Here is a 26,509-nt window from a genome sequence, read left to right as displayed (position 1 = left end):
GCAGTCAGAAAAGTAACTTTCACCCTCTGTCTAAATCATTAAGACCTCATTTTATTGTTCTTGGTATTAGTTGTTGTTGTTCTTCTGTATGAGCCATTAGCTCTCATCTTGCTTCTCCAAATGCATAAAGTTTGTTACTGCCCTGGGAACTTCCATGTGGTTTGAACAAACCTATATGCAAACATTTGCTTAGCACCTAACTTTAACTATTCTTTTAGTGGCCCCGGTACACGTTACTTTCATCCTTAATTCCCCCACTGTGGATTTTCCTGTTTAATGCAAACAAACTTATCAATACAGAAAGAAGTGTTTTATTTGGGAGAAATTCACACTGCAGAAAATCATTATGAACTTGCTGCTGACATTGGCAGGTGATATAATTCAACTGAGTAGCCAACAGTTTTTCATCAACCTTTAAACTGATGCCATATGGGTTATCTTGCTATTCATTTCAGCCTTTTTTTCCCCTGAGGTTTAAGTGTTTGTCAAGTTCACATTAATTATCCCTCCAGGTGAGATTTTGTAAGATAAATTCTGATGATGGTAGTATCATATTCTTCTGAAATACAGAAAAAATATATTTGGCTATCTGAAACAATTGATATTTTCCAATTTGTGGTGTTTTTCAAATCCACCAGGCTCAATCAGCAAAGAAATTGAATATTTGAAACATTACTAATACTTAACCACGTGCAGAAATACCTCCGAAACTAATTTGTACTTTAACTGGCAAAATATGTAGCAAAAGGATCCCCCACACAAGCCACTGCATCTTAAAAATAGAAGTTTAAAGATTAAAAAAACAATAAACACCTTCAAGTCTCATAACTAACAATTCTAGTTGGGAAACACAAGATAGTACATTTCCCTCAAATATGTTCCTGCCATCTTCCTTCAGTGTAGGAACACATGCCATTGTGTAGCAACAAGTTTAGCACCTCAGCAGTTTGCTGGACAGTTAAAGTTCCCAAAATAAATGAAACTACAGAGCATCTGAGCATCACGGACTATTCAGAGCGAGTTCATAGGATTCTGCTTTTCAACTCCAGTTTGGGAAGGTCCTGTTCTGGAACAACTTGCTCCTGTACCACCTGACTCTTTGTTTCCAAGATGGCAAAATTGCCCTGACCTTTTTTGTTGCCATATGCTGGGCACAGGGAATCGTTTTTCTTAATCAGGAGACGAACAAGTATCCCTGTCCCACTTTTACAGGTATTTTTAAACTGCTGCCCTTCTACTTCACTTCATATCCCTGAAGAAGCTTAACCAGGAAATTACAGCAGAAAACATTTCTTCTGACAGATCATTACAACTGCATGGGAGGAAACATCTCTTCATCAAAACTTGTCTTATAAAACCAAATTCTTCACGCCTTCCATTCCTTTACTCCAAATGTGAAATGAGCTAGAGCTGAGGCTGTTCTTGTGGTACATCTTCTGAATTTTCTGAGTTGGGCTGTGTTGCTGGATCTCTGTTGGTTCTATCAGGTGAATGCTGGGTGCAATTCAGCCCGCCTGGTATCACCTGTTCAGGGATGTCACTGAGCTTCTGGCTGACCAGTGCTACTTCGATGTATTGTTTACCCATTTGGACAGCTTCGTCATAAGAAGGTGGCAACTCCGTTGTGTAGGGACTGTAAGCTGGAGGGGACACAGTGCTCCTGTCCATGCCCACAAATAGTGAAGGAATAGGGGCACTCAGAGGGTACTGGAATGAGCTGTATGCTGTGAGGAAAAGGAATGAAAAAAATTTAAACGATTGCATGGAACCCTGATATATAGAAGGCTAATCCCATTCTTCTCCAAGAAATTATGGACTCAATTTTTTTTCGCAGAATGTATGCACTATATACTAAAAGCTACCACTATAGAATTACTTTATAGAATCTATACATTGCCCAAAAAAAGCTGTCAGAAGAGAAAATGTCTGTGCATATTGCCGTCCAGCTGTTGCTGAAGAACACCTGACACAGTAGGTGTATGCTGTAACAGAGGCAGTTCCAGCTGGGTTCCTACACCAACAGCTGGGGACAATATCTTAGGTTAGAGATAACTTGGGCTGAAATAGTTGGACAGTGAGGTGGGCAGAAAGGGTTAAAACAAATGGGGCAGCGGGAATTAGAGCAGATGTGGGAGAGGACATGCGAGAGGTTAACCCCCCACGGACTTTATTCTAACTTCTGCAGCATTAAATCCTACTTGCCATCTGCATTCACTTACTGCATTGCCCTGATGACACTCAGTTTTCCCATGCCCTCCCTGTGGTTTTGGAAGATGTTCTGAGAGGAGCTCAGGAAGTCCCCGGTGTTGCAAGGACTGAGCACAGCGTTGTGGACACGCTCTACAGCAAAGCACGGCTGAGTAGCTGACTCCCATGGGTACTTACAGGTCACCGTGCTGTGGGCTGTGCTGTCGCTGTCAATAGCAACACCAGTCAGATCGTAGGGGTGCCTAGGGAAGGGCTGAACTGGAGGCCTCTTCTTCCGGCAGCAGAACTTGATGCAGCTGGCTGTGATCCCACAGAGCAGGAGCATGAACATAGTCAGCAAGATTAACCTTGGAGAAGGATGGAGAACACCATAAAGTCAGTGCTTACGTTTTGCTTCTTCTAGAGCTGAATATAATTTTGCTCTTAATGGGTGAAAGACAGGCCAAACCTTCTCAGGCTTGGTTCTGAATGGGTGCTGGATCCAGAATTAGAAAGTTGGATCACAATCACAAACTGAAGTGCTACTGACTGTTGGTACAATCCTTTCTGGCTCATAGATCCAGTGATGTTAATTACCTTGGGTTGTATATTCACTTTCAATGGTAAGGGTTTGTAGAAAAGCCCTCAGTAGCATTCTGTTCTTTTTTCCAAACCAAAGGTAGTACTTGTCCATAAGAATCATGATTCCAAACAGAACATTTCTTTAATAACTGTTTTATTTATTTTTAAAGAGAGAATGTTTCTCTTTAGTATGAGTCAGATGCACACAAAGATTACACTCAAAGTTTGGATTTGAGGGCCTCAAACTTCCACAAATTTCATGCATTTTCATGCAAATTATTGTTTTAGAAAAATGCTTTCAGGGAATTTAAAACCACGTGCGAGAAGTGCACGCAGCCCTGCTGGAACTTTGCAATGAAACATTCCTCCAGCGTGAGGAGCGTTACCTCAGCACTAGCTAATCCCTAAGTCCTCACACCCAGGAGCTGCCTGCTGGTGTGCCGTGAAATAAAGGATTGTGAGCCCTCACACGCTGCCTTCTGATGGAGGCAGAAATCACCTAGGGAAAGGTATTGCAGCACTATCAGTCTCAGCACTGGCTCATTAGCTTTCATTATTTCAAAGCTGCCTAATTACAGAAGCCTTAAAACGTTGTATAACCATATATATTTTTAAACGGCTCTATATCAGCACATTCTAAGAAAGCAAAGAATGACAATTAAAAGTAACCAACTCGCTCTGCATGTTATCATCAAAATTGTAGTATGTGACAGAATGCAAACTCTAAAAATAATGTCAGGATACATACAATGCACGGTCTATGCCAGAGATCAATCTACTTGTGGCGAGCCCTCTGCCTTTCACTCACCACTATCTTTCCCCTCTCAGTGAAGCAGCCAGTGAACAGGATTGTAAAATCAGCCCGAGTTCAGAATGACAAACCAGCGCCGCAAGCTAATGGTGCCTTGTCCCATAAAAGGGAGTGAGCTGGGGACTGCGCGGGAGGCAGCGCAGTGCCAAGCCCTAACAAGCCCGTTCTGGGCAGCTGCCATTGTGTTCAAAGTTGTTTATTTAGGAAGAACAAACAAGCGCTACGGCTGAACTCGAGCGTACTCAGAATGGAAAGATGACATATCCCTAGATGAATGCTCTGTCCCGCCTGACACCGTATCTCCTCTGCGATGCGGTCATGCCACTGGTGGCTTTCATAAAACAGGAGAAACCCTTTCCCACATCGCGTCCCATTACTTTACTGCAATTACTGCTCATAATATCTGTCAAATTACTCCGAGGTTAGTAAGATTAACAATCTACTTACCAGACATACCACAGACTTGTCCAGTTAGACATGTTCTGAGGGCATCTGTGAAGGAAGGTGGATAATTTACTGGTTTAAGTATCTGCACTCAAACAGGGAACACATGACAAGGAATACATTTTTAAGTTGAAAAAGGAAAAGCAATCAGTGGGGATAGGAACAAAAACACCCGTGATTTAGTTTCAGAGGACTGTTCCTCATGGTCATAACATTACTCCAGCTGCAATCATACAAATCCCGCTGTGTAAGTGGGGTCCTGGGTGAAGAACTATTTTCAAAGTGGAGCTTTGCTGTTGCTTAGGGGAGAGAACTACACATGCTGGATTCTCAGAACTACGAGGCAGTTATTTCACGTTAAGCAGGGTGAAGTACCACAGCAAATGCTCATAGAGTCTCTGAATATCCTGAGTTGGAAGGGACCCACAAGGATCTTTGAGTCCAGCTCCTTAACCCAGCCTAAGATAACTTCCTACTTCTCCCAGTTATTTTTAAATTACTTTTTCATAGCTCCAGTGCTAGGAAAGCTTCAATGCTTCATAGCTCCGTATCCCCCGTAGCTCCAGGAACGTTTTATTCAGAGCTACGTACATACAAAGAGAAGGGGAGAGCTTCCGACACGTTTCAGAGCGCGGCCGCCCCGGCGGTGCTGCAGGTGGCAGGGGGCTGCAGGGGCCGGTGGGCGCCTGCCGGCTGCCTTTGCAAAAGACCCTGGGGAGGCGCAGCAAGGCCAGCCGGGCCACGTCTGCGAGCCGGTGCGGGTCTGGGGGTTAAAAAAACCAGCACTGGGTGGCCAGGAGCAAGCCCCTCTCTGCTCAGCTAAGGTCACTGGAGCGGGGTGGGCGCAGATTCGCCCGGCATTGGGTACTCACCGGTCGGAGCGCCTCCAGCCGCGGGCAGGAGCCCGGAGTAATGCCAGCGAAAGGCGAGAGGAGAGGAGAGGAGAGGAGCGGGGCTGGGGGCCGCCTCAAGGGCGAGCGGGGCCCGGAGGCGGCAGCGCCGGGGGAGGAGCTGCCGAGGCGGGGCCGGGGCCAAGCTGCTGCGGGAGCGGCCCCGGGGGCGCCGGCACCGGGGGGTGCGCTGTGCTCCCGGCTCCGGCTCGGCCGCCTGGGGGCTGCGGCTCGGCGCTTCTCAGGGGAGGCCGGCGGCAGCTTTGTGTGCTGAACACACTTCTGCCTCTGCCGTGTCCGAGAGATGGTGGAGGAGTTGTGGAAAGGGATCGAAAAGAATATTAAAAAAAAAAAAAGGTTTGGAAAAGCAGAGTGCTTCCCTTTGTAGAAAGTCTTTTTAAAACGCACAGAAGATATATGAAAAGGCATCATCTACTCCCTGGAAATGTGCTTGCTCCGAAATAATTTAACCGTGCTCAACATTTCAAATGTATAAATTAAAGATCTACATGTTGGTATGTCTGCCTTGCAATAGTGTTGATACTAATTGGTAGAAACTTTCCTGAAACTATTTCGTCACTTCAACTATAGCAATCATTACAGCAGCTTTTCTCCCTTCTAAACGACAGCTTTTCTGCAGTTCCTGTCAGGGTGAAGCCCAGCTGCTCTAACAGGACTGCACGCAGCCCATCACATCGAAACACTCTCCTGGCTGGTTACAGCAGTCCTGCCCTCATCAGGGAAGAGCAAAACATACATCAAAGGTCACCCACATCCACCGTGTATGAATGAACATGGATTATTTCTGCTTCAGAGTAGGTGACTTAAAGGTCAGACACCTTGGCAGCACCGATACAGCAGAGTTCAGTTACATGGCAAAACCCCTCACGCCAGCCTGTGTGACAGACGATCAGAGTCACGGTGGCCGTGCTATGTGACTGGGTAAGCAACAAAAAAAGACAACTAGAGCTAAAAAGCAGGGAACTAATTAACTAATTATTCAGGTCCCTCAGTGGTCTGTATTTGGCTGCTTGTATAAAACCTCCTGCAAGTAATAAGTGTGACGAAACACAAGTTTTATTTATTTATTTTTCCCTGAGATTTTAATGCAACAGGAGGGAATGTATTTGGACTTGAGCTGACACAGGTTTCTTCTGCAAGAAGCATGGATCAGTGCCAAAACACTGGGAGCAATGACAGACCCAGCAGCTTGGGAGTACTGGGTTCAGTGGTTCCTTCTCCAGCTGATAAGGCTGAAGACCAGTGCTCTGAGGATCAGTAACATCATGTGTTGCTGACTGGAATACTTTCCTACAGGACCACCCAGGGTCATGGGGTCATTGCTCACTTAAGAAAAGCTCCATTCATAAGTGTGAAGCAATCTCTGAAGGCACTGGGTAAGCCCAACGTGTATCGATGAGACGTGCATGACTCTAGTGCACGAGAGGTGATGAGAGGTGCATGATTCTGTCACTTCCTTTCTGTTTTATGAATGAGCTAGGTGCAGCTTCTAAGGATTATAAAAATCATACATGGCTATGAAATGCTTTCTTATTAAACTAGAGCTGGATGAGAACCAAGAAGTATTTAGATACATGCTTCTCTGAAAGTAGAGGAGTTTGCATCTGGCTATCCAAGAGCAATTACAGACGCAAAACTCAGTCTGAAAGCGTAATGTTCAGAAGTACAGTTACAGGAGCCAAAAACTTACCCTTCTGGAAAACTTTGATGCATTTCTGAGGATAGATTTCCTATATTATTCTCACAGTAAGGGCTCCATCCTTCCTAGAGTCTTACAACATGAAAACACAAACATCACGTTTAGCTTCTCCTGGCAATTTTGATACCAAATGCACTTATGATCATTGCTGGCCTGCTTTGGAAGCACAGCACTGAACAGGATTTTTTGTTTCTTCAAGAGAGAACTTGCATGAAGGCTCAAGCTGCTGTGTTGAGCTTCTGGTAGTTGTGAGCTTGACATGAAGCCATGCAAACGTAATGCAAGAGGGTTCTCAGCTGTCTTCACTTGATGTCCTCAAGGAATTACCCACAAACCCACTATTTTTAGTTCAGCTTGAATGTTTCTAAATTAGCAGCGGAATTGTTTCCTATAGTCACTCGTGTCAGTCAATTTTCCATTTCCTGTATTTTCATATCCATTATATAAAACAATTGTTTAGGTAGGAGCATCCAAATATAATTCCTAAATTTTCAGTAGCCTGACAGTGTGCTTTTCAGATAACTGCAATTTTGTATTGTGCAGATCAATTTGCTCACTTGTGGCACTTCCCTCTTCAGTTGTGCTTGGGAGCAAATCTGTCTTGGCTTCTCACTGCCTCTTTTTTCCTTCTTTCTAATCATTGACATTAGGCTGTATCATAAACTGTTCGGATGTTGGCAGAGAACTGGAGATTTGCAGAGGTCTTCACTGGGAGAACCCCGGTTTTGGAGTAGGCCCATTGCTCACAGTGTTTTTAAAAAAACATTAACGCAGAATAACCCTGTGCTCATTTTGAAAGCGTTCCCAGAAATAACTAACAGATGTTATGCATATTTTGGGAACATTTATGTTTCCAGAATATTACTACAATATGCATCACAAGCCACGGCTTGGAACTATAATCAGGATCCTTTGTATTAAGGAGTACACAGAGAAAACGTAGTTCAGAGAGCTCAGCCTGGTACAGGAGAAATGGATAATGTTAAAAACTACTTGTGTTATCTTTGACTGGTGCCTGACACAGCAGAGTCAGAATGAGAAAGGGAGAATCCACGTTTGATTCTAGCTGCTGTTTCTGTATTGTACACATTATAAACATCAACAGCTCAAGGACCAGCTGAACAGCTCAGCATTCACGTGGCCTGAAACAAGTTGCAGGAATCTCATCCGTTTTTCTCCTCTTTTTCCATCAGTTACACAAGCGTTTTCTACATAAAGTGGAAAAATAGTTAAAACATTTCTGGGGACACGTGCTTTACTGTTTTTTTTCCTGCGGTCTGACCAACAAATTATTCTCTGTATTGTACTTGCTCTGTACTCTTCCCTGAACTGGATACTGCTTCTTGACAGAAGTTATACCTACAGGACACTCTAGCGTCCTCAGCAGCTGGCAGAAATCTATTCTCAGTGAGAAAATTCAGACAAAAACAGATATAGAAATAAAAAGTTCCTGGACAGGCATGATCTAGAGCAAGTGTCTAAGCACATTCAGTGACTCAGTACACAGCGTGGTCACTGTAGCCCTGACCATGTGTCATCAGGATGACTGCACACTGTATTGTGAAAATAACTGCCCAAGCAAATTGGAGGAGACAAAATAAAAGCTTTATTGTAGTCTTAGCAGGAAAAAAATATCAGGGACTTTCTACATATGTGAAAATGCATCTGAGGTCAGAAAGACACATTGTTTGAAACTCATCCATTTAGAGATTAAACAAACACACTCCTGAGGGAGTTCCCACCTTTGGAAGACACTGGGATTAACAGCAGATTTATCTATGTGGCCCCTCATGTTAATTCTTCCTTCTACTACAAGGTTATTGTCACAGTCAGTCTGAAAATAAAACTATTGGAAACAGTTTATACAGAATTTTGTAAAGAAAAATAAGGCAGAAAACATACAAGTTACCTTCCTTTCTCTCTCCTACCTCCCCTTACATATCTGCAACAATCTCAAAATCTTTCCATGTTCCAACTGAGATCCAAAGACCTCCCCAAAAATATAAGCCTCCATTTTCCTTCCCACTTAGCTTGGTTCCATCAGTCACTGGGAGCACACGCTGATACAACTTTCGCCATGCAGATGATTCGGTAAGATTCCTTAACGTCACCCTTTAAGGTCAGGAGGGCTGTCTCAATCACAGGGTCAGTGGTCTACAAAAAATGCACACACAAACTCAACCTACTTCTTTTGCACACAGAGCAGGTTAGCTGATCAAGGTCTAAGCAGTGTATGTTTCAGTTGTAAGAGGTGCCCGTTAAAGCTGTTGGTTACCTCTCTTCCTACTTGGTGGGCTTTTTCATGTTTTCACCCAACACTCACACTGCAGTAAGCAAAGCAGCAATGACTAAGTGCTCTATCTGCAGAGTGCTGCCGATACCATCACCACATTACAACCACAACAACCGGGCAAGGCAAGCGACAAGAGCGTGCTGCAGTGAGGGTTAGGGAAGAGATGGGTCCCGTTAGCCACGAGCTAGTGTTAAATCTTGTGTAACACCCCGTGGTTACCAAGAGGCACTATGTCAACCTCATATGTCATGCCAGGAACTCTAGTGCCTTCCTTCCACACATGATGACAGCATCCTTGTAATTTTGCATCAGACCACTCATTCTGCCATCCCACACACTGCTGACAACAAAAAGTAGCAGAGTGAATTCTTTCCGTCTCCACGAAGATGAATCAGGAAGGGCAATTACAGCCCTGTAGGGATGTTTTGAATTCGCATCAAGACTCTGCGATATGAAAAGGCAGAAGAAGCCACGGAAACAAGGTTCATAAAGTGGGAAATCAAACAGGTCTCGCTGACTTCCAGGAATATTCCAAAAAAGAGGCACCCACAGCCAGAAGTGTGGACACCAGAGCAGAATGATCCATGGAAACAGTTGTATCGGCAGGGCTGCAAATTTCCTTGCAAAGGGGGACATTAAGAAGCTCACTTCATCACTGTCACCAAAGCAGTGTCTTTTAGTGAACAGCAGCAGTATTTTGGTACTATATAATGCGATGGCCTGTAAGAAGTTATTTTATGTCCTATAAAGCGCAAGTGAATGATGCTTGCTCTTCCCATCACACATGATTTGAAGTCTAAGACAAGATAGCAAGGCTCAAAATCGTACCTATAGCTCCTGGATTTTGTTCCCGTACCAGTGTTTATACCAGCCTAAACTCTCTTAGGTAACGTGTCCATCGTCCTAATGTGCCAAAGCAGCCTGGAGTGCTGACATCTCAAAGATCAGCCTTTGCATTGCTCCTCTAAATCAGTCAAATGACAAAGCAGCACCACACTGCAGTCTGGGAAGCAGCGTGCAACTGTTACTTACATCCAAGTCAGCAGGTGGCACCCAAGAAACGCCGATGCATTTTACTTGACCACGATCAACGGTTCCCTTGACAAATTCAACAGTGAATCCCTTCTTCTGCAGGAGCGACAGGTTATCAAAACTGAACTCCACGTTCTACAAGAGAGACACAATGCACCCTCATTACAGCCAGTTCACCTTCTTCACACACAGTCCCTGTTTCTTAAAGCTTACATCGCACGGATGCTATATATGGCCCTCATTTGCCAAACTACTTCTGCCATTTGAAGTTGCAAACATCCATCCTGTTTGCTGTCACAAGTTGTCATAAAATATGGTATGAAAAATGAGAGGATCAGAACTGCCATTCAGTTCTGTGCTCAAATTTCTGTATTTCAGTATCAGGGAAGGAAACTGGTAATTGAATTTTGTTTACTTTTAATACCATAATGCTAATTCCTCTTATTAAACCCTGAAAAAAAAATATTTTGCTTTCAAATGCTGATGCTTTTGTAACAAAGTTTGTTTGAGACCCTGAGATTTGTATTTTTAATTTAAAGACCAAATTTTTGACAGAAGGAACTAGTAACCATTTGTACACTATCAGTATTTTTTACAGCATCTGACGTGAAGTTGCGCTTTTTATTTTCTTCACCTTCTTAGACGCAAACTGCGCTGTCCGTATAGCTCCAACTCTCAGTTCTGTCTTCGCTGGCACCAGAGAATTCTCTCCCTCGATGTGCTCCAGAACCAGGAGGATGGACTTCACTGGTTCTTGTAGCTCTAAACAAATATCAATCAGGTAAACTTTGAGACAGTCAAAACTGAAGGATTATTAATTTGGAACAGAAATAAATTACACCAAGATGGCTCAAAACAAAGCAATGTGGCACATTCATGAGTTGGCATAGATAAGGAGATCCTTCTTACAGAGTTAGTGAAGAATCAAGCAAAAGCAGGTTTTCTATTTGTCCTGCTTTTGGCTGGGATGGAGTAAATTCTCTTCACAGTAGCGTGTATCATGCTGTGTTTTGGATTTTGATGAAAGTAGTGGTGATAACACACCAATGTTTAGTTGTTGCAGAGCAGTGCTTATGCAGTCAAAGCCTTTTCTACTTCTGCTGCTGCCTGCCAGCGAGGAGGCTGGGGGCCGGGACAGCGGGCGCAGGCTGACTAAGAGGATGTCCCCACCACGCGGTGTCCTGCTCAGCAGGACAAGCTGGGGCACTCGCAGAACAATGGTGTTTGACTTCCCAAACAGCTGTTGGCCACAATGAGCCCCGCTTTCCTGGAAGTGGCTGAACACCTGCCTACTGACAGGACATAATGAATTAATTCCTCATTTTGCTTTGCTTGCGCACGCAGCTTTGGCTCTGCCTATTAAACTCTCCTTATGTCAGCCCCTGAGTTCTCGCACTCTTACCTTTCTGATTCTCTTCCCCATCCTGCTGCGGGGAGAGCGAGCAAGCAGCTGCATGGTGCTGAGCTGTCTGCCAGGGTTAAACTACACCACCATCACTTCTAATTCATGTTTGTTTTCTAGCCCCACGGCATACACATCGTGTGTACTACAGTCCTACTTGTGTACAGTAAGTGCTTGTGTTTATTTATAGCTCAGGACCTAGAAGGTGCTTACATACCATCTCTAAACACAAATCCTGTCCAAGGAAATTAAGGGAGGATAAATTCAGCCCCCCGAAAGTGTATCAACTTCATAACAGTACAATCAGGAGAGTCCAGGGTATTTTTATTAGATGGGAAATAATTTTATAAATATTTAATGCAAATAGAAGTAGCAGAAAGCAAACACACCCTAATTCTCTGTAGTAGTAATAATTACAATAGCTTTTTGCAAGGTAAGTTGCACAGATAGATTATATTCATTAAGACACTACTGCATTAGAATTCACATAAAAGCCTTCCTTAAGGGAAAGTTTCTTGCTTTTTTTTGGTGTGTGTTACAAATATAGGCTACACCATAATGCTTATTCATTTTGGATACTGAAAGGTCATCTTTAATTTGCTTTGTAATAAAGTAGCAGCACATTACCTTCCTTTAGCGCTTCCTGTGATGACACCGGTAACGTTACAGCCAAGGACTCGATGGGCACATCCAGTGGAATTCCACCTTCCACAAACATTGCATGTTCTCTTGCTGCACCCTTTAGCTGGATTACGTGGGCTGTTTTCTATACAGGACAAGAACGCTTTAGATGCAGGTTACAGCTTAAGTACCAGTGTAACTGCAATACTGACACAACAGCTTCAGTTCCTTGAAAATGACATCTGCCTATATCAATGCCAAGAGACGCCCCACACTAACGCAAGGATCCTGCATCTTCCCCTTGTCTTTTGTGTGTCACTCAGACACTTTTGTTTTCAACAGCCTTTCATTCCTGGGCAGTGTGCCAAAGGAGGAGGCTGGACAAACTATACTCAAGCCACTAAAACGGACAAAATTTATCTGTTGCCAAACAGAGCTTCAAGTTTGTGAACTTGGGCCAGTTTTTATTCATCTTATTCTGGTTTTCATTCTTACCTGCAGATCCAAAGATAATCTGGAGATACAAAACTTGCAAGGAGAGAAACAGTACGTACTTGTTCACTACCAGTTTCTACTGTTTGCAGTGCCTGCTGACAGTCATTAGTTGGCACTCTTCATTAACTTTTGGGCCATCTCTTTTGGAACACGGCACAAAGCTACCTGCAATGCTGCCAGCCTGTGTATCCTGATTTGGGCTCCGTCTAAGCTCAACTGCTGCTCTACAGATGGAAACCTCCTCCCTCACGCTGAGGGACTGCAGAAGCAGCTTCCTGGTACTCAACGCACCTGCCAGTTTGCACTCTGCAGTCTTATTTCCACTCTCTGCTACAATTAAATGTTGCTTGCAGAGAACCTGGTTGGAACTGTGCTCAGCAGTGCAACAGCAAGCTGGCTCCCATCACCTCCCGTGTACACAGTGTGGACAGCTGGGTAGAAGACAGGACTGAATCCCAAGTCACAATTGGTATGAATTAGGAACTAAAAATTTAAGACCTGAAAAAAGCCTGTGGGCCCCAAAACTGTCACTTCCTACCCCCATCAGTTAATTTAGTATGGATAATATTTCTGCCTACAAATCCCGTCGACTGGATATAATTATGTGAAACTCCTACTAAGACCCATGCTGCTAAAAATAACTGTAGGTCATATTTAGACTTCCATTTCATAATCAGGTATCTTGATCTCCTCACCTTGCCGAAGAGCACAACCTTGAGACGGTCCGAATAGTACAGGCTTTCATGGTCAGGACTGAAAGTAACAACAAAGTCCTGGCTCTTCCCAGCAACAATCTCTCCTTGTGTCGGAAAGATGCTGAACACGCTTAAACCACTATAGTTCTGTGTTCCTGGTAAACAGAAACAAGGATATGAATAAGGAAGAACAGTTCTGTTTTACTTCTTCATATATTTTAAACTCATTTTTGTTGGAACAAACATTTAGATTTATTTATTAGTTTAATGTATTCATCTCTAATGAAGCTGAGGAGACATCACCAACCTTTCCCTATACTTTTCAGCATATTTTTACAGAGATGGATATCCCTAAATACATTCTTTTACATAAATATAATATAAAAGGCAATAGGGGCATACTCAGATTGAAACACTTGTGTCTCCTTACTTGTAGGTATCTGCTCAGGCTGCATAAACTTGAATAGATCTAACAAGACAAAGTATTGCTGCTATTAGACATTTCATGAGTCCTTTTTAAAAAAAAATTGGGGGAAAAAATTACCAACAATCTCTGTTCTTTGCAAAGAGGACGTGAGAAAGGATGGAAGTCTCTGCTGATCTTTGTTTCTTGTTGGCGAAAGTGAATCCAGTTGGATGGAGTATTGCAGGGTCAGTGTGGAAGTGTTCTGTATCTGATAACATGAATTTACACAACAACACTTTCATTAAGAAAATTGATTTTCAGGCCTGTAGAATCCATACTTCGTAAACTGGATGAATTTATTTTGCTGCATTACTGCACTATTGCGTGCCCAGATGCCACACACAGCATGCGTTACTACCATCCATGTGTACCATCCACTCCCACCCCTCAGCAACAGGGACCAGCCTCCTCTTGAGTCTTGCAGCAAGTAACGTATTTTGATTATTGACATACTAGAGGAGAAAATTTCTGCTTAAATCTTGGTCTGTTTCTGAGTTTGTGATAATCTGCAATATATGAACGAGTAATCAGTTAAACTGTTCCCTACACTGTACCATGGCAGACCCCTATGTGCTCTTTGTAGGACAATTTTGCATTTCACCCATGCATCTCTGTCAACATTTTGTGTGGACACAGAGCAGCCTCAACTGTGACAGGAGTAATGGACAGAATAAAGAAAGAGCAAAGCTGTTTCTGGCTTCACAGAAGTCTACATATCAGCTAGATCTATGAGAGATCACACAGGCCCTTTCTCTTTTTGTATAGGAGGTTCTGCATCCCTGTTATTTGCACAGGCAGAATCCTGCAGGCAGCACAGTTCTAGCAAACAAGATCCTCCCCGCACAGCACTGTTACCTTTAGCCCCAAACTGTCTCAGCCTCAAACCACTCTGCCAGACGTGCTGCTTCTAAAGCTGTTCTTTTGTCTACAGCTTGCTATTCAGCCTCACGTTCTGCCAGACTGGAAACTACAGAACTCCTCTTCCAACCTACAACAACTGCTGACGTGCCTTCTGGATCAGCATAGAGGGCTTTACCTCGAATGTAGAAGTTGTCTTCTCTCTGGCAAGGACGTATCCCATATCCAGTACTTCCTCCACAGAGCAAACAATTGATGGCATCACCCCACGCCCCGTGATACTTAGGGTTAAGTTCTTTTGTGCTGTCCGGATGTCTAGCGCTTCAAAAAACTGCCAAGAAGAAGCTGGTGTTAGCCCATTTGCTGAAGAAACCCCCCCACCCCACCCTGCACCCACCCACAAAAGCAGCACTTGCTCCAAATCACCCTCCCCTCCAGCCACTCCCCACTCCTCTGCCCCTGCTCCCCCAGCTCCTGTGGGCCATTGCTGCAAAACTCCTGGACACAGTGCACAGACAGCGATGGAAATGCTGAGAGGGGCTAGGCACAGGCAACAAGACACATCCCAGTCTGTAATACGTGTATCTTACGCAGCCCCTTATTTCCCTCTTTTGTCTCCCTTCTTTTCCCCACTACTGTTGTATCTCTTACTCACCCATTTATTCTCATTTGGAGAAAAAGAGATGATGAGGGCTTTATTATCACCTGGCTCAAGTATTCTAACTGGTCTGACCAACAGGAAGGGACCACTGGGATTCAGAACTGAGAATCCTAGCTAAAACAGTGCAACTCAAGGAAAAAAGTTAATACAGAAACTGGAAAGAAAATAAAACAAACAAACAAAAACAGATTCTAAGTATTGTTCAGACCAAAAATGTGTAAATCAACCATTTGAAAGCTCTTTCAGAGCTCAATAACTAAGAGAAAAAAAGAATATATTGGTTATATATCCTCAGGAAAATAAGCTTCACGTCACCTCCTGTCTCACTCTGAAAGATAATAATTAAGTCTGAAATCTGCTACCTCCTCCTTGCTTTAGTGTCAAACAGTTCCTACAGATGAAGACTCAAATTAAACAGTAACTGAATGGCAGATTAACTCTCATATTCCAAACAAGGATACTTCCAGCTTTTCTGGGGAGATATTTTGTATTGTAACTCGCTGAATTATTGTGTGGCCTGGTAGGAATAAAAACAAAATTTAAAAACACGATGAAACTCGCTCATACACTACCACTTCTTTTAACTCCTGCTCCTATTTGCACCAAACATTCGCTCTGTTTCTATGGCTAATATACAGTCAAAGCCATCAAACGTTTTCAAATTTGGACAGTCAATTGCGGAGCTCCTGATTCTATGTTTCAGGATTAAGTCAGCTTTTTACATGCTCCAGCTGTCCAGATAGGCTCCTAATTTTCCTCCTGAATACCTTTTACAGGGCTAATTTCTATACTGACTTTTAAAAAATCCACTAAATGTAAAAATAAAATGCAAAACTTTGCTCTGAATAAATTAAAGTCAGACAGAAAAAGCTCAAAGCTTGAATTCAAATTTCATACCTACTGCAACATCACCAAAATTGACTATGTTTTTTCCATTATCTGAAGTGACCACAACAGATGGTGCTACAGCTGGACAGTGCAACTCCAAATACAAGGTGTTACAGGGGCTGAGGAGACAGTAAAAGGATATTTGCTCATAGATCATGCAGAAAAAAAGCTATTGTCAGAAATCTGCTCCTATTCTGTTCACATGACAGGGTATCATTAAACTGCTATTACAAAAGAAAACAATTTTTAGTGGCTGCTTTTTTGTGTATTGCCTACGCAGAAAGATGGACTACATCTAGCTATTACATGCTTCATACAATTGTTTTCCAAGCTGCTTTGATATTCACGTGTTAGATTCTTATCCTACTAGTGGGGCGTAAGCATGCCTTTCTACCACTGACTACTGAAGTAATTAAGATGAGAAAGATTTTCTCCTCAGATGAATAAATTAATATCTCTACCACTTTGCTATGAAATTTCTGAAATATCATAAGTTGCAAATACTGTGCATTGTCCCAAATATTGTTTCAAGTCATTTGTGTTTAGAATACCTGCAGGTTAGATTTTCTGAGCCTCTCTTTTCATCAATATTTCCACTTGCAACAAAGCACGGTATGATGTATTTTTCAAACCTCCCTCTGAAATTCCTCATCAGGAAAGTCTGGGCTGCCATATAACCTTCCGAACTAGAAAATCCAAGAATAATAAAAATCATCTTAGCAAGTGAGTATAAGTTTTATACTTAGCAAGTATAAAAAAATCAAAACATATCTACTGAGCTATTTGAGTTTACTTTGTCGTACATTCAAAATGCAATAGGGCAGTGATACAAAATGACTGTCTTAATGCACAACAGTGGATTCACCCTACTAAATGGTTTGGTTTTCTGGTCAAAAATAAAATAAAATTATAAACCCACATTATAGATGCCATACTAAAGACTGCAGAATCCTCAATACAATTCCCTTGTGTTGAATATGTAAGTACTGCAGTGTCTTTCAGTGCTTCCACATTGTTTCAATTACATGCACACACGCATCAAGAATCACACTTCTCTAACGGAGTATGCCTAGCAATACTTTAAAATGGATTTTTTCAAATAGAAATTTTATTTTTATGACCTGTACTGAAAATATTTAAAAATTCTAATCAATGGTTTGCAATGAACGTGGAATTTTAGTGAAAAATCTAACACCTGGTGCAGCACAATGTGTCTAAGCATGTATTTACTTCCAAACATTTACTTATAAATTCCTCAGGATTTGGCAGTCAGAAATGTGGTTCTAAAAAGTTGAATTATATGCTAAACAAGGGACCTCAAATAGCAGATTTTGTATTCAAGTATCCAAATTGCTAGCAAGCACACGTCAATGTCAATTCTCAGTGAGAGATGCATATTGAAAAATGACTATTCAAAAACATATATATTGCAGCATCGTAAGATTTCTAAGACTGAATAAGGCCATGACTAGTATGATGGGCTATTTAAGCCCTCAAAAAAAAAAACACAACAAATTAACCCATACCCACAGATACGGACCATCAGATAGTTTCTATCTGGGCTGAATTTATTCAGCTCTATTCCACTTATTTAGAAAAGGTATATTGTGTCGTAGTTTCTTTTGGTAATGAAGTTCAGCTGTCTAGTTGCTCCTTAAAATAATACTCTTGTTGGTTCAGCCAAATTTACCAGTGCAGCCAGATCTCATGCTTTCTGATATATTCTTTGAAGTCTTCAGTTTCTCTGATGCATATAAAGGGATTCGTTGCCTTACATGAGAGGTTACAGCTGCATGGCTTATAAGCAGTACTAATTTTGGAAACAGCCTTTGCAATATAGCTGAAGTTATTTCTTCACTACAGTTTGGTTTCTTGTCCACCTATAGGTTTTAGTAGATTTATTAAACATTTATAAAAAGAATGTTGTCTAATTAGTAGAAGATGCTTTTGCTGACTTACTCAGGCTTTATCTCTTCGGATTCTGGTTGCTCAGAACTACTTGAAGAACTCAGGTATTTACTGCTTCCATCCCTTACAAACTGTCTGGAAGATTGCTGTCTGGTAATGGGAACGTTTAATTTCTTTCCCTCTCTCTTTTCATCTTTCTTCTTTTTCTGCAAATATACACTAAAATTATACACTGAGACTGATCACAGATAATGCAATCGACATCAGTTTACAAATACTCAGTCCGTGGCCCCAGGATACAGAACCTAAGAGGCAACACGGTAGAGTGCATGGATAACAGTAACAAACCATAGACACAGTAGTTATCACAAACAGTTCTATGTTACGTTAAAATGGACCTACTTTACCCCGTCTTGAAAAAGCGTTCCCCTATTGGAGCAGAAAAGTAAAAATACTTTACAGCTCACTGGAATTTTACCTATTTAACCTCATAAATAAAACCACAGGCGCTCACATAAGTTAACTAACCCACAGCATTACATATGAAGTCCGTGTATGCAGTCAATCTGTAAGAAGTGGAGTAATTTTCTTTTCTTTTTAGAGGAATACTTGCATTTAACATTTTCAAAAACAGTCCTCTACGAATGCTTTTGAAAATGTTATAATGAAATAAAATTGATGTGTGGTCTGTTCGCTGAGCAGTAAGAGCGGCAGTACATGTACACTCTCGTATAGATAGGTCTTACATCAATGATAAGTTTGGGCTTCATTTAATATGCAAATAGTTTTATGATAAAAATACATCTAGAGAAATATCTGGAAGTAATAGACCAAGAGCACGTGCTAGTTCTTAGCATTCCTTACTTGTATTTCTGCCCCTGTTGCAGCTGCTCTGCAAAGCCTCCGAGCTGCCTCTTCTCTGATTAGCTGATCTGACAATGTTGGTCTGAAGGACACTTGAATCAAGCTTTTCTGGGAGTGTGAGAGCATGCACAAGAATGATAGGCAGAATTCATCCCTCATACATGTATTATACCTACAAAGCTCAATCGGAGCATATATGTGACAGCAAAAATTAGTAATTTTTTTTCCCAGTGAAATGAACCTGAAGACAAAGTTCACTTACAGCTTTTTTCCAAGTCCACTACATTACAGTGGGCTCGTTTTACATGACCAGTATTTTTGATATCTGAAATTTCTTCAACTAAATCATAATGATAACACTGGGGAAAGAACATTCAGAGTGACAGCTCGCATAGATCATTAGCTACATTTGATGGTTAACCACTGAAGTCCAATTTAAAATTATTTCAAGCAATACAAAGTCTTCCAGCTATGCTAATAATAATTTCTGTTTTCAGCTTCATATACAAGTGACAGAACTTGTAGGTATGTAAATGATCAAAAGACTTGTTTGAACACTTGACATTTAAAGTGAATTTACCTTCCCAGGCAACACAGTTCCAACAGAAGGCATGACTGTCACAGGACAGTCTTCTGGCACACAGAATTCAAACGAAGTGGGTCCGACAGGGGCAACTTCCCCATTGCCAATTCTTGGGACAGCATGAGTAATGTGGTTGACACTCACATGGGAATTCATCACATACAGTGTTGCTGTAGACACATCATTTAGAGCTGTTGCGGCAAATTGAACTAAGGAATGAGACAATTCAAGAGGTGGGTGGACTCCAACTGCTCTGCATGACAGCTTGAATCGTCTAAAAATAAACACATGATAAATTGTCTCAGCATAAAATAGTCTCTTCATCAGCCCGGAAAATAGGGAACTGATCCTGTAGTCCCTATTTAAGCAGAATTTCTCAAGCCTGCAATGGGAATTTTGCCTAAAGATGAACAATAATACTATTTTTAATACACAATTGGCTAGTCCTTACTTGAATTCTTTCTCTATGAACCTCTAGAAATATACCCGGTCAAATCATTAAGTTTTTGTCATCATTATTTTAGTAGCATGAACTTTATGTATGAAGCATTTTCCCTCTCTCACACACACACACACACACACACACACAATTTCAAACAAAAAGTCTTTGGGAGTTCTGCTGAAAAAGCAAGCAGAACATTACGGGTTTAGAAAGCTTGGGACAAGCTTGCAGATTGCACATGAGACAAATTAAGGATAAAATTAACAGGCAATGAGCAACTCTTACCAACTGAAGAATTCGTACCTGCCTCACAGCTTTATCTTAGCCTTACCTTTTCTTAGCAGGCAGGGATTTCATTTCTGGTCAGACTTATCTTAACAGTAGAAATTAAGCGTGATTTAGACTTCTACATTACCTATTACTCAACCAGTTTCTCCACATACCTATTACTCTCTGACTTGCAGGTCAGTTCAAAGCTATACTCTTTTGCCTTGTTGGCTTTAAAGATTATGTCCAGTGTCAGGCTTTCAAGGGGAAGAAGAACACTGAAGCCGTCATTCGGTTGAATTTCAACAAACTTCAAAATGGCAAAATATGAAATTACTGTTATTAGAATAATAAATTATCAAATAATGTTATATTATTAAATTGAATGAATTTGATTAAATTAAACATACTAATAAAATAAGACTAACAAGAAAATATCGTCAAGATAAGAAAACTTTGTTATTAAATGTACAAATGTCAGGAAAACAGAACTCTACTAGTGAGATGCTTTCATGTGAGTTACAGTGACTATTATTTGCCAATTTCTAATCTCGGAGTAACTTGAAAGGCAGAAATTTAAATCTATTAACTCATACTTCACTAGAATCTCTTCCCTGGCTTCTTACTGTTTATGGTAATCACCTTTCTCTAATGGTGTTTACTTACTATTCACAGAGAACTGAATGAAATATGATAAAAATCTCAACTGCTCCCCTGTATCTCTGAAGAGCTGATGCTTGTATGATGTGCAGATACCATGGTGACAAGTACCAGTATAATATCTACAAATGCGTTTTGTTCTGTGTTTATATTAGTTGGTAATGATTCAGGAATGTCTTACCATTACAGTTTAATCATGAAACACATCCTGCAAAGTAAAGCTTTAATGCTTTACTTTTTAAAGCTTTTCAAAGATTCTAACTTCACTTAAGATTCACTTAACTACTCGATTTTAATCCCTAAAATAGCAGAGAAAGGGAGAATGCATAATTAAACGTCAGGCTCCTTCTAGCTCTAATTCCAGCATACCAAACTATTGCATACTGTGGTCATCATGCCATTATGAAGCTTGAACAACTCTTATTTTTTGCAAATAATAATAATAGTAATAATAATAATAATAATAATCCAGTAGACCAAGCCCTCAGGAAACTGGCAGCTCCTGTGGTTAATTTAGCTTTCTTGTCAACTTACAGTCACTTGGAAAATGCTTAAGCATGGTTCAGGGGATGATTCCTAATAAGCAGTTTGGACACAGCCATCCTGCTTCGAGGGCAAAGAGTTTAGACATTTGGACATAAACTGTGCAAAAGACACCAGATACTCTGTTAGTAAATTTCTTGGTGGCAGAAAAGGGCATTCTAACAGGATAAAATTATTCATCTTCTGTAAGTAAGGCTAGTAAAATCTCGTTGAATAAATTTATACTGCTTGGAAAATGTTTATGGTATATCAAAGTGAAATTTCCATAAATTTCAGAACTTATCTTCATGTTTCCCCAGCACCACTAGCAGAAATATTTCCACTAGTTTATCAGAACCAGTCTTGATTTATTTACACTTTCATTGAAACATTTCATAATAATTAACTATATTTTAATACAAGAAGAGGTGTGTTTGGGATAACCACCTACCTCTGGAAGTTCCACAAATCCGAACTCCTGTGGCAAGATGGACTTGTTTGTTAGTGTGACATTTGTCTGCACAGCTTCATAGATTGTGCAGTATCCAAAATCGATTTCTGCTGGACTAATTTCCAACTCAGAAGTAGTAACAATTGCATGGACAGTAAAATTAACTTGTTTAGTCTGAAACAAATTCAAGAGCAATGGATAAATATCTGTAGCATTGTGAGGACAGGATTTAATTGAAACATCACTGAAAAGGTAACTACAAAAAAGTTGTTCTACTATATTCCTTGACAGTAACTAATGTGACAGATCTAATCTTGAACTTCAACTTCATTGTTCTTCAGAAATAATCAATTTGCAAAAAAACCTAACCACCACGCTGTAGTTATCTCAAATTCCATATGTTAGGATGGAATCACACCTGCATCACCAGGAAACGAACTCAAAGAATATGCTACATCTGCAGTACAGAAAGGAATAAAGAAATTGTGCTGTGGTATCTGAGAGCTCTCTGTCACAGAAGAAATTACTAGGGAATAAATGACCGCTAACTAGAAAGGATTAAGCTTTCTGTATTCTAAACACACTGACAAGAAAAAATATCATCAGATCCGTATTATCAGTGTAAGCACCTTTTACTATCATCATAGGACTTCAACTACTAAAGTAAGATTAGGTATCATTAAGTGAACATTAACTACAATAACAGATTTACATCTATTGTCAGTTGAATAACTGGCATAAGAAATAAAATTACTAACCTTATCTGCAATCAGTATTGTCACTGGAGCTTCCAGAACACTCGTCTCTTCATTAAAATAGCTCCCTGCATCTTGAGGAAGAGAGTGCCTGAAATAAAAAAAAAAAACCACATTCCATTTCATAAAAATATTTTGCCTGTTTTCTAGCTAAGGGGAATAATAAGCTCTTGATGGGTACATTTCTGAACCAAAGGAAAAAATTCTGTTACTTTAGGTCTACAACTCTTCTTCTTCTGGTTAAGCACCAGTTCCGACACTTCAATAATGTCAAGACCAGCTAAAAGTTTGTATGCCCTACACATCCAAGTATTAGGGAAAACGGTAAAAGAAAATGCCAATCAAAAACTTACAGTGACCTATGAAGTTCTATCTTCTGTCTCCCCCTCCAAAAAAGAAAAGAAATGTAGTCATATCAGAAATATTATGGACTTGTCACAGATTTCCTATAGAATGGCATACATCCAGACAATCTGCTCTGAGCAGGTGTGCATGGATTACAAGGGTATCTAGCAATGAAGTTACATATCAATGGTGGATTTTTTTTTTAAAGATGAAATTTTGGAAGCACAGGAGTTTAAGGGAGCTATTCACAGAAGACTGCACCCATTGATGCTCTTCTAAAAACATAATCCAAACAGTCATTTAAAATTCTGAAAAAATTAAAGCTGACTTCATAAACAGAGCATTAGCCTTCTGCATCTTTGCTGCAGTCACAGCACATAACCAACCCGACCTAGGCAATTGTTTCCTTTTGACACTAATGTTAGTTAATTACCAGCCAATTGAGGCAGTACCGGTTGGATCACAAAGCACCGAGACATAAATAAAGTGAAACAAACTTGGAGACCAATAGTGTCTGATTATATACCAGATTAGTCATTTATAAGAAATATGCGAGTTCTCTTTTGCTGAAGCATCTTGCTATCATAAGCTCAATTTCAGAGCTTCAAGCCAGGACAATACAAAAGCTCCAGCATTTTTAGCTCTGCTGGTCTATTTCTGGTGTCTTACAGAATCAGAGTGAATTGCTTCCTGTTTTTAGGTCTCCACAGAAATAATATTCCTACTACTACTATTGGAATTGTGTGCGGGTTTTTTAATGTATTATTAAAGAATTGTTAAAGAATAAATAGCACCCACTCACAATCATCATGCTGATCTGAGATCTTGCTGGCTTTTGTTTTGCAAGTCTGAAATGTGACTTTAGAAGGTAATCTTCAAATGGATTGCTAACTTGTGTGAAAATAAGAAACAGAATTAAATATAAAGCAGGAATAAAGTATCAGCTTCGTTTTGTCACAGGACATTAGAATAGCAGAAGAAATTCACGTGTAATGAAATATTCCAGAGGGAAAAAAATAATAATTTTAACTGTACATACACAGCGATGGGTTCTAAATTAGCTGCTATGCCTTGGGGAAGAGGTACTGAAATCCTTCAGATAGCTCTCTGAAAATGGCATCTTCATGCTTTAAAGCAATTAAAGAAAAGCATAAGAGACCAATCAGATTTAGACTGCCAGCATCTGCAGGACTACTTCCAAATACAGAAAAAGTAAAAGATGCAGTATTTGGGAATGCTCAAAGTCAGCAGATTAGAGAACTTGCCTTCAAATAAGCAGAAAATGTGTCTTTGCTTCAAGCACCCAGATAGTTATATGAGTATTGTAACATCTGACCAAGCATTTCAGCGTGCACAGAATACTTGGGAGAGCTTCCCGGGCCTTCAGTCATCTGTCTGTTGACTTGGATTTACTGAATAAATACTACTGCTTACTTTTGTGTTGTTTTTAATACAACTGCTCTTTCTTCTGAGAAAACTGAGCTTAAGTCAATGAGGAGGCATTTGCAGAAATGTGTCACTAGCTCAGTACTTTACATCAGCTTGGAGCAAGCTCATCTTTCTCTGCCATACATATACTCTCTGGTGTGTTAGGCCTTTTAAGATGATCTATATACTGAAACAGTCAGATACTTATTTTGTGTGTCAGAAATGCCTTAATCTCATCAAATCTCCCTTCTGAAACTTCATCATTTTTCAAAAGGCAGATTAATATTCTAAATCCAAGCTACGCTTCTATCCACTTGGTAACTATAACTGTGCTTTACAGCATCTGAAGCTTAGGAACAGAAGAACGTTGTCGTAATGGTTACTGTTGTAATCTGATAGGATTTGATATGTTGAAAGAATTGTAAATACTTCTAGTTCCTTGAATGCTAACCTGCTGAGAACTTTGATGTCTGTGCTTAGACTCTCAATTTACAATGGGGTCTGATTTCCAGAGATGCTGAGCACATCAGTGAGAATCCAAACACACACCAGTAATAACCTCTACAAAAAAAGCAGCAAGGTTAGCAGCAGCAATCACTGCAGAAGCCACTGAAGTATTTTGGCTGTACACCAGAATTAATATTTATCATTTAATTTATATTTGAAGAGAAATGTCCTGCTAAATTCTTTAGGATGACAATGGAACGGTAAATATAATTGACAATGGTGAATAAGAGATACTGTATTTACGTTTTTAAAATTGTAATTCTTTGTTTCTATGGCTAAGTTATGTTTGTATATGTAGATGTTTTGTGAAATAGAAAACAAAAACTTGCTGCAAAAAGGCTTTTAGCATCTTTGAAGATGCTATATAAATTGCCAAATTAAATTCAAGATCAACATATTCATATTTTAGAGAAAATATACATGGGTGACATAAGTCCAACCATTCCTACTCTACCTAGCAAGACAGGAGTGCTTGTCCAGAAATGATTTAATCACTGATCCGTGAAGTAGCCACCTGCCTTGAAAACTTCTCTTTTGTGTAAGATTAGCTTCCCCACAGAAATGGAAGCAGTCTACCAGGAACACAACTGCTAGATTTTCACACTGCTGCTGTCGCCACAGGAAAAGCATTTCCTCACAGGTAAGTGATCCAAGTTAATTTCCTCCTTGAGCATCTGGCATCTTTTAAGGGGAGAGGAGGTAGAAGAGGAGCGCATTGACATCAGCAGTCTGAAGTCCAGCCTGCTGCAGTTATTAGATGTGAAGGAAGAAAAAAAAAATACTTGATTTGCTCAGATTTTGCACGGCCAGCCTCCTACAGACATTATCTTATAGGCCAAAAATACTAATGTTGTCAGGTTACCTGGGCAAAAACTTCAGTTGCACAGTGAAGGATGACTGAGCCTGAATGTAACCTGTTTTCGGAAGCAGTTCCATATGCTTACTCAATTCTTTGCAGACTTCAAACTTCAGACGCAGTGTAGCTTTTGCTCTGCAAGCAGATCAGACATGCTCAGATGGGAGTACCAGTAGCCTCAAAGCCATCTCGGCAATGCTGGAGCTTGGTTCCCTCTCCCCCTCTTGCATCTCTGCTCTACATTACAATTATAACTATTCCAAGCTTCCTTTGAAAATGAAGGGTGTGTAAAACTGCTACATCAAAATCACACACTTGTAGTCTTTTATGTTAAGTATAGCAAACAAGATTTTGGAATTACTCTAAGTAAACCCAGCTGTATTTCAAGCAATGGTACTCTGAGAAACAGCAAAATGAAGACCAGCACTACTACGTGGGGCCAAGAATGCCTAAACGCTGTGTAAACTGCTAACCAACACCCCACTACGCAGTTAGAAGAATCTAAAGAATGAACCTGAAAGACCATGACATACCTAAGCCATCAACACGGACCCAGCTTGTGAATTCCATTCATCCATGTTATCTCAAAACTTTCACCACAGATAATTAAGTCTGTACAGGTAGGGAAAATTACACAAGTTCAGCTGCGCTAGGGGGAGATTCTTATGCCAGGAAATGCACCGACAGAGCTGCTTTGTTTTTCTCCCCAGAACTGTGGTGACTTCTTTTTAATAGGTGTGAATTCACAGATCTCTTATAACGTCTCCTCTGCCTCCAAAAGCAGATTCTGTAGGGCTAGAAGTCCTATTGTGGCTAAACTGTTGCTGCCAGTTCCTCTAGTACACTACGTGTGATCAATCTGCCCTAGGAATGGCA

At 40.6% G+C, this 26,509-nt stretch overlaps 2 protein-coding genes across 2 annotated transcripts in view; both read right to left on the bottom strand.

Moving 5' to 3' along the window:
• Positions 1-288: 288 nt before the first annotated feature.
• TMEM52 (transmembrane protein 52) lies at positions 289-5,034 on the bottom strand. The gene is made up of 4 exons (XM_035557507.2): positions 4,897-5,034; positions 4,028-4,072; positions 2,386-2,555; positions 289-1,724 (listed from the first exon to the last, which is right to left on the bottom strand). The coding sequence occupies exons 2-4, from the start codon at positions 4,057-4,059 to the stop codon at positions 1,405-1,407; spliced, it is 522 nt and encodes a 173-aa protein (XP_035413400.1). The 5' UTR covers positions 4,060-4,072; positions 4,897-5,034; the 3' UTR covers positions 289-1,404.
• Positions 5,035-8,239: 3,205 nt separating this feature from the next.
• The window catches only part of CFAP74 (cilia and flagella associated protein 74), a 40,693-nt gene continuing 22,423 nt past the window's right edge, over positions 8,240-26,509 (bottom strand). The window contains exons 20-37 of the mRNA XM_035557492.2: positions 25,640-25,768; positions 22,501-22,588; positions 21,743-21,916; positions 20,286-20,419; positions 19,398-19,674; positions 18,818-18,925; positions 18,005-18,159; positions 16,597-16,731; positions 16,055-16,164; positions 15,619-15,674; positions 15,152-15,271; positions 14,675-14,827; positions 13,717-13,846; positions 13,173-13,327; positions 11,989-12,127; positions 10,594-10,721; positions 9,960-10,094; positions 8,240-8,788 (exon numbers count right to left, since the gene is read on the bottom strand). Of these exons, the coding sequence (XP_035413385.1) occupies positions 8,675-8,788; positions 9,960-10,094; positions 10,594-10,721; positions 11,989-12,127; positions 13,173-13,327; positions 13,717-13,846; positions 14,675-14,827; positions 15,152-15,271; positions 15,619-15,674; positions 16,055-16,164; positions 16,597-16,731; positions 18,005-18,159; positions 18,818-18,925; positions 19,398-19,674; positions 20,286-20,419; positions 21,743-21,916; positions 22,501-22,588; positions 25,640-25,768 (2,440 nt within the window). The 3' untranslated portion in view covers positions 8,240-8,674. The remainder of the gene's footprint in view (positions 8,789-9,959; positions 10,095-10,593; positions 10,722-11,988; positions 12,128-13,172; positions 13,328-13,716; positions 13,847-14,674; positions 14,828-15,151; positions 15,272-15,618; positions 15,675-16,054; positions 16,165-16,596; positions 16,732-18,004; positions 18,160-18,817; positions 18,926-19,397; positions 19,675-20,285; positions 20,420-21,742; positions 21,917-22,500; positions 22,589-25,639; positions 25,769-26,509) is intronic.

This window comes from Cygnus atratus, chromosome 21 (genome assembly GCF_013377495.2).
Source record: "Cygnus atratus isolate AKBS03 ecotype Queensland, Australia chromosome 21, CAtr_DNAZoo_HiC_assembly, whole genome shotgun sequence".
NCBI lineage: Eukaryota > Metazoa > Chordata > Aves > Anseriformes > Anatidae > Cygnus > Cygnus atratus.
Note: the sequence above shows the minus strand (reverse complement) of the source record. Positions and strands in the feature narration are given on the sequence as shown.

What these genes read in the sequence shown, in the direction of transcription:
- TMEM52 (XM_035557507.2), bottom strand. Translation starts at nt 4,059, where the DNA reads ATGTCTAACTGGACAAGTCTGTGGTATGTCTG. An exon ending in ACAAGTCTGTGGTATGTCTG is followed by an intron (nt 2,556 to 4,027) that starts GTAAGTAGATTG and finishes TCCTTCTCCAAG; the next exon opens with GTTAATCTTGCTGACTATGT. An exon ending in AGCCCACAGCACGGTGACCT is followed by an intron (nt 1,725 to 2,385) that starts GTAAGTACCCAT and finishes TTTTCCTCACAG; the next exon opens with CATACAGCTCATTCCAGTAC.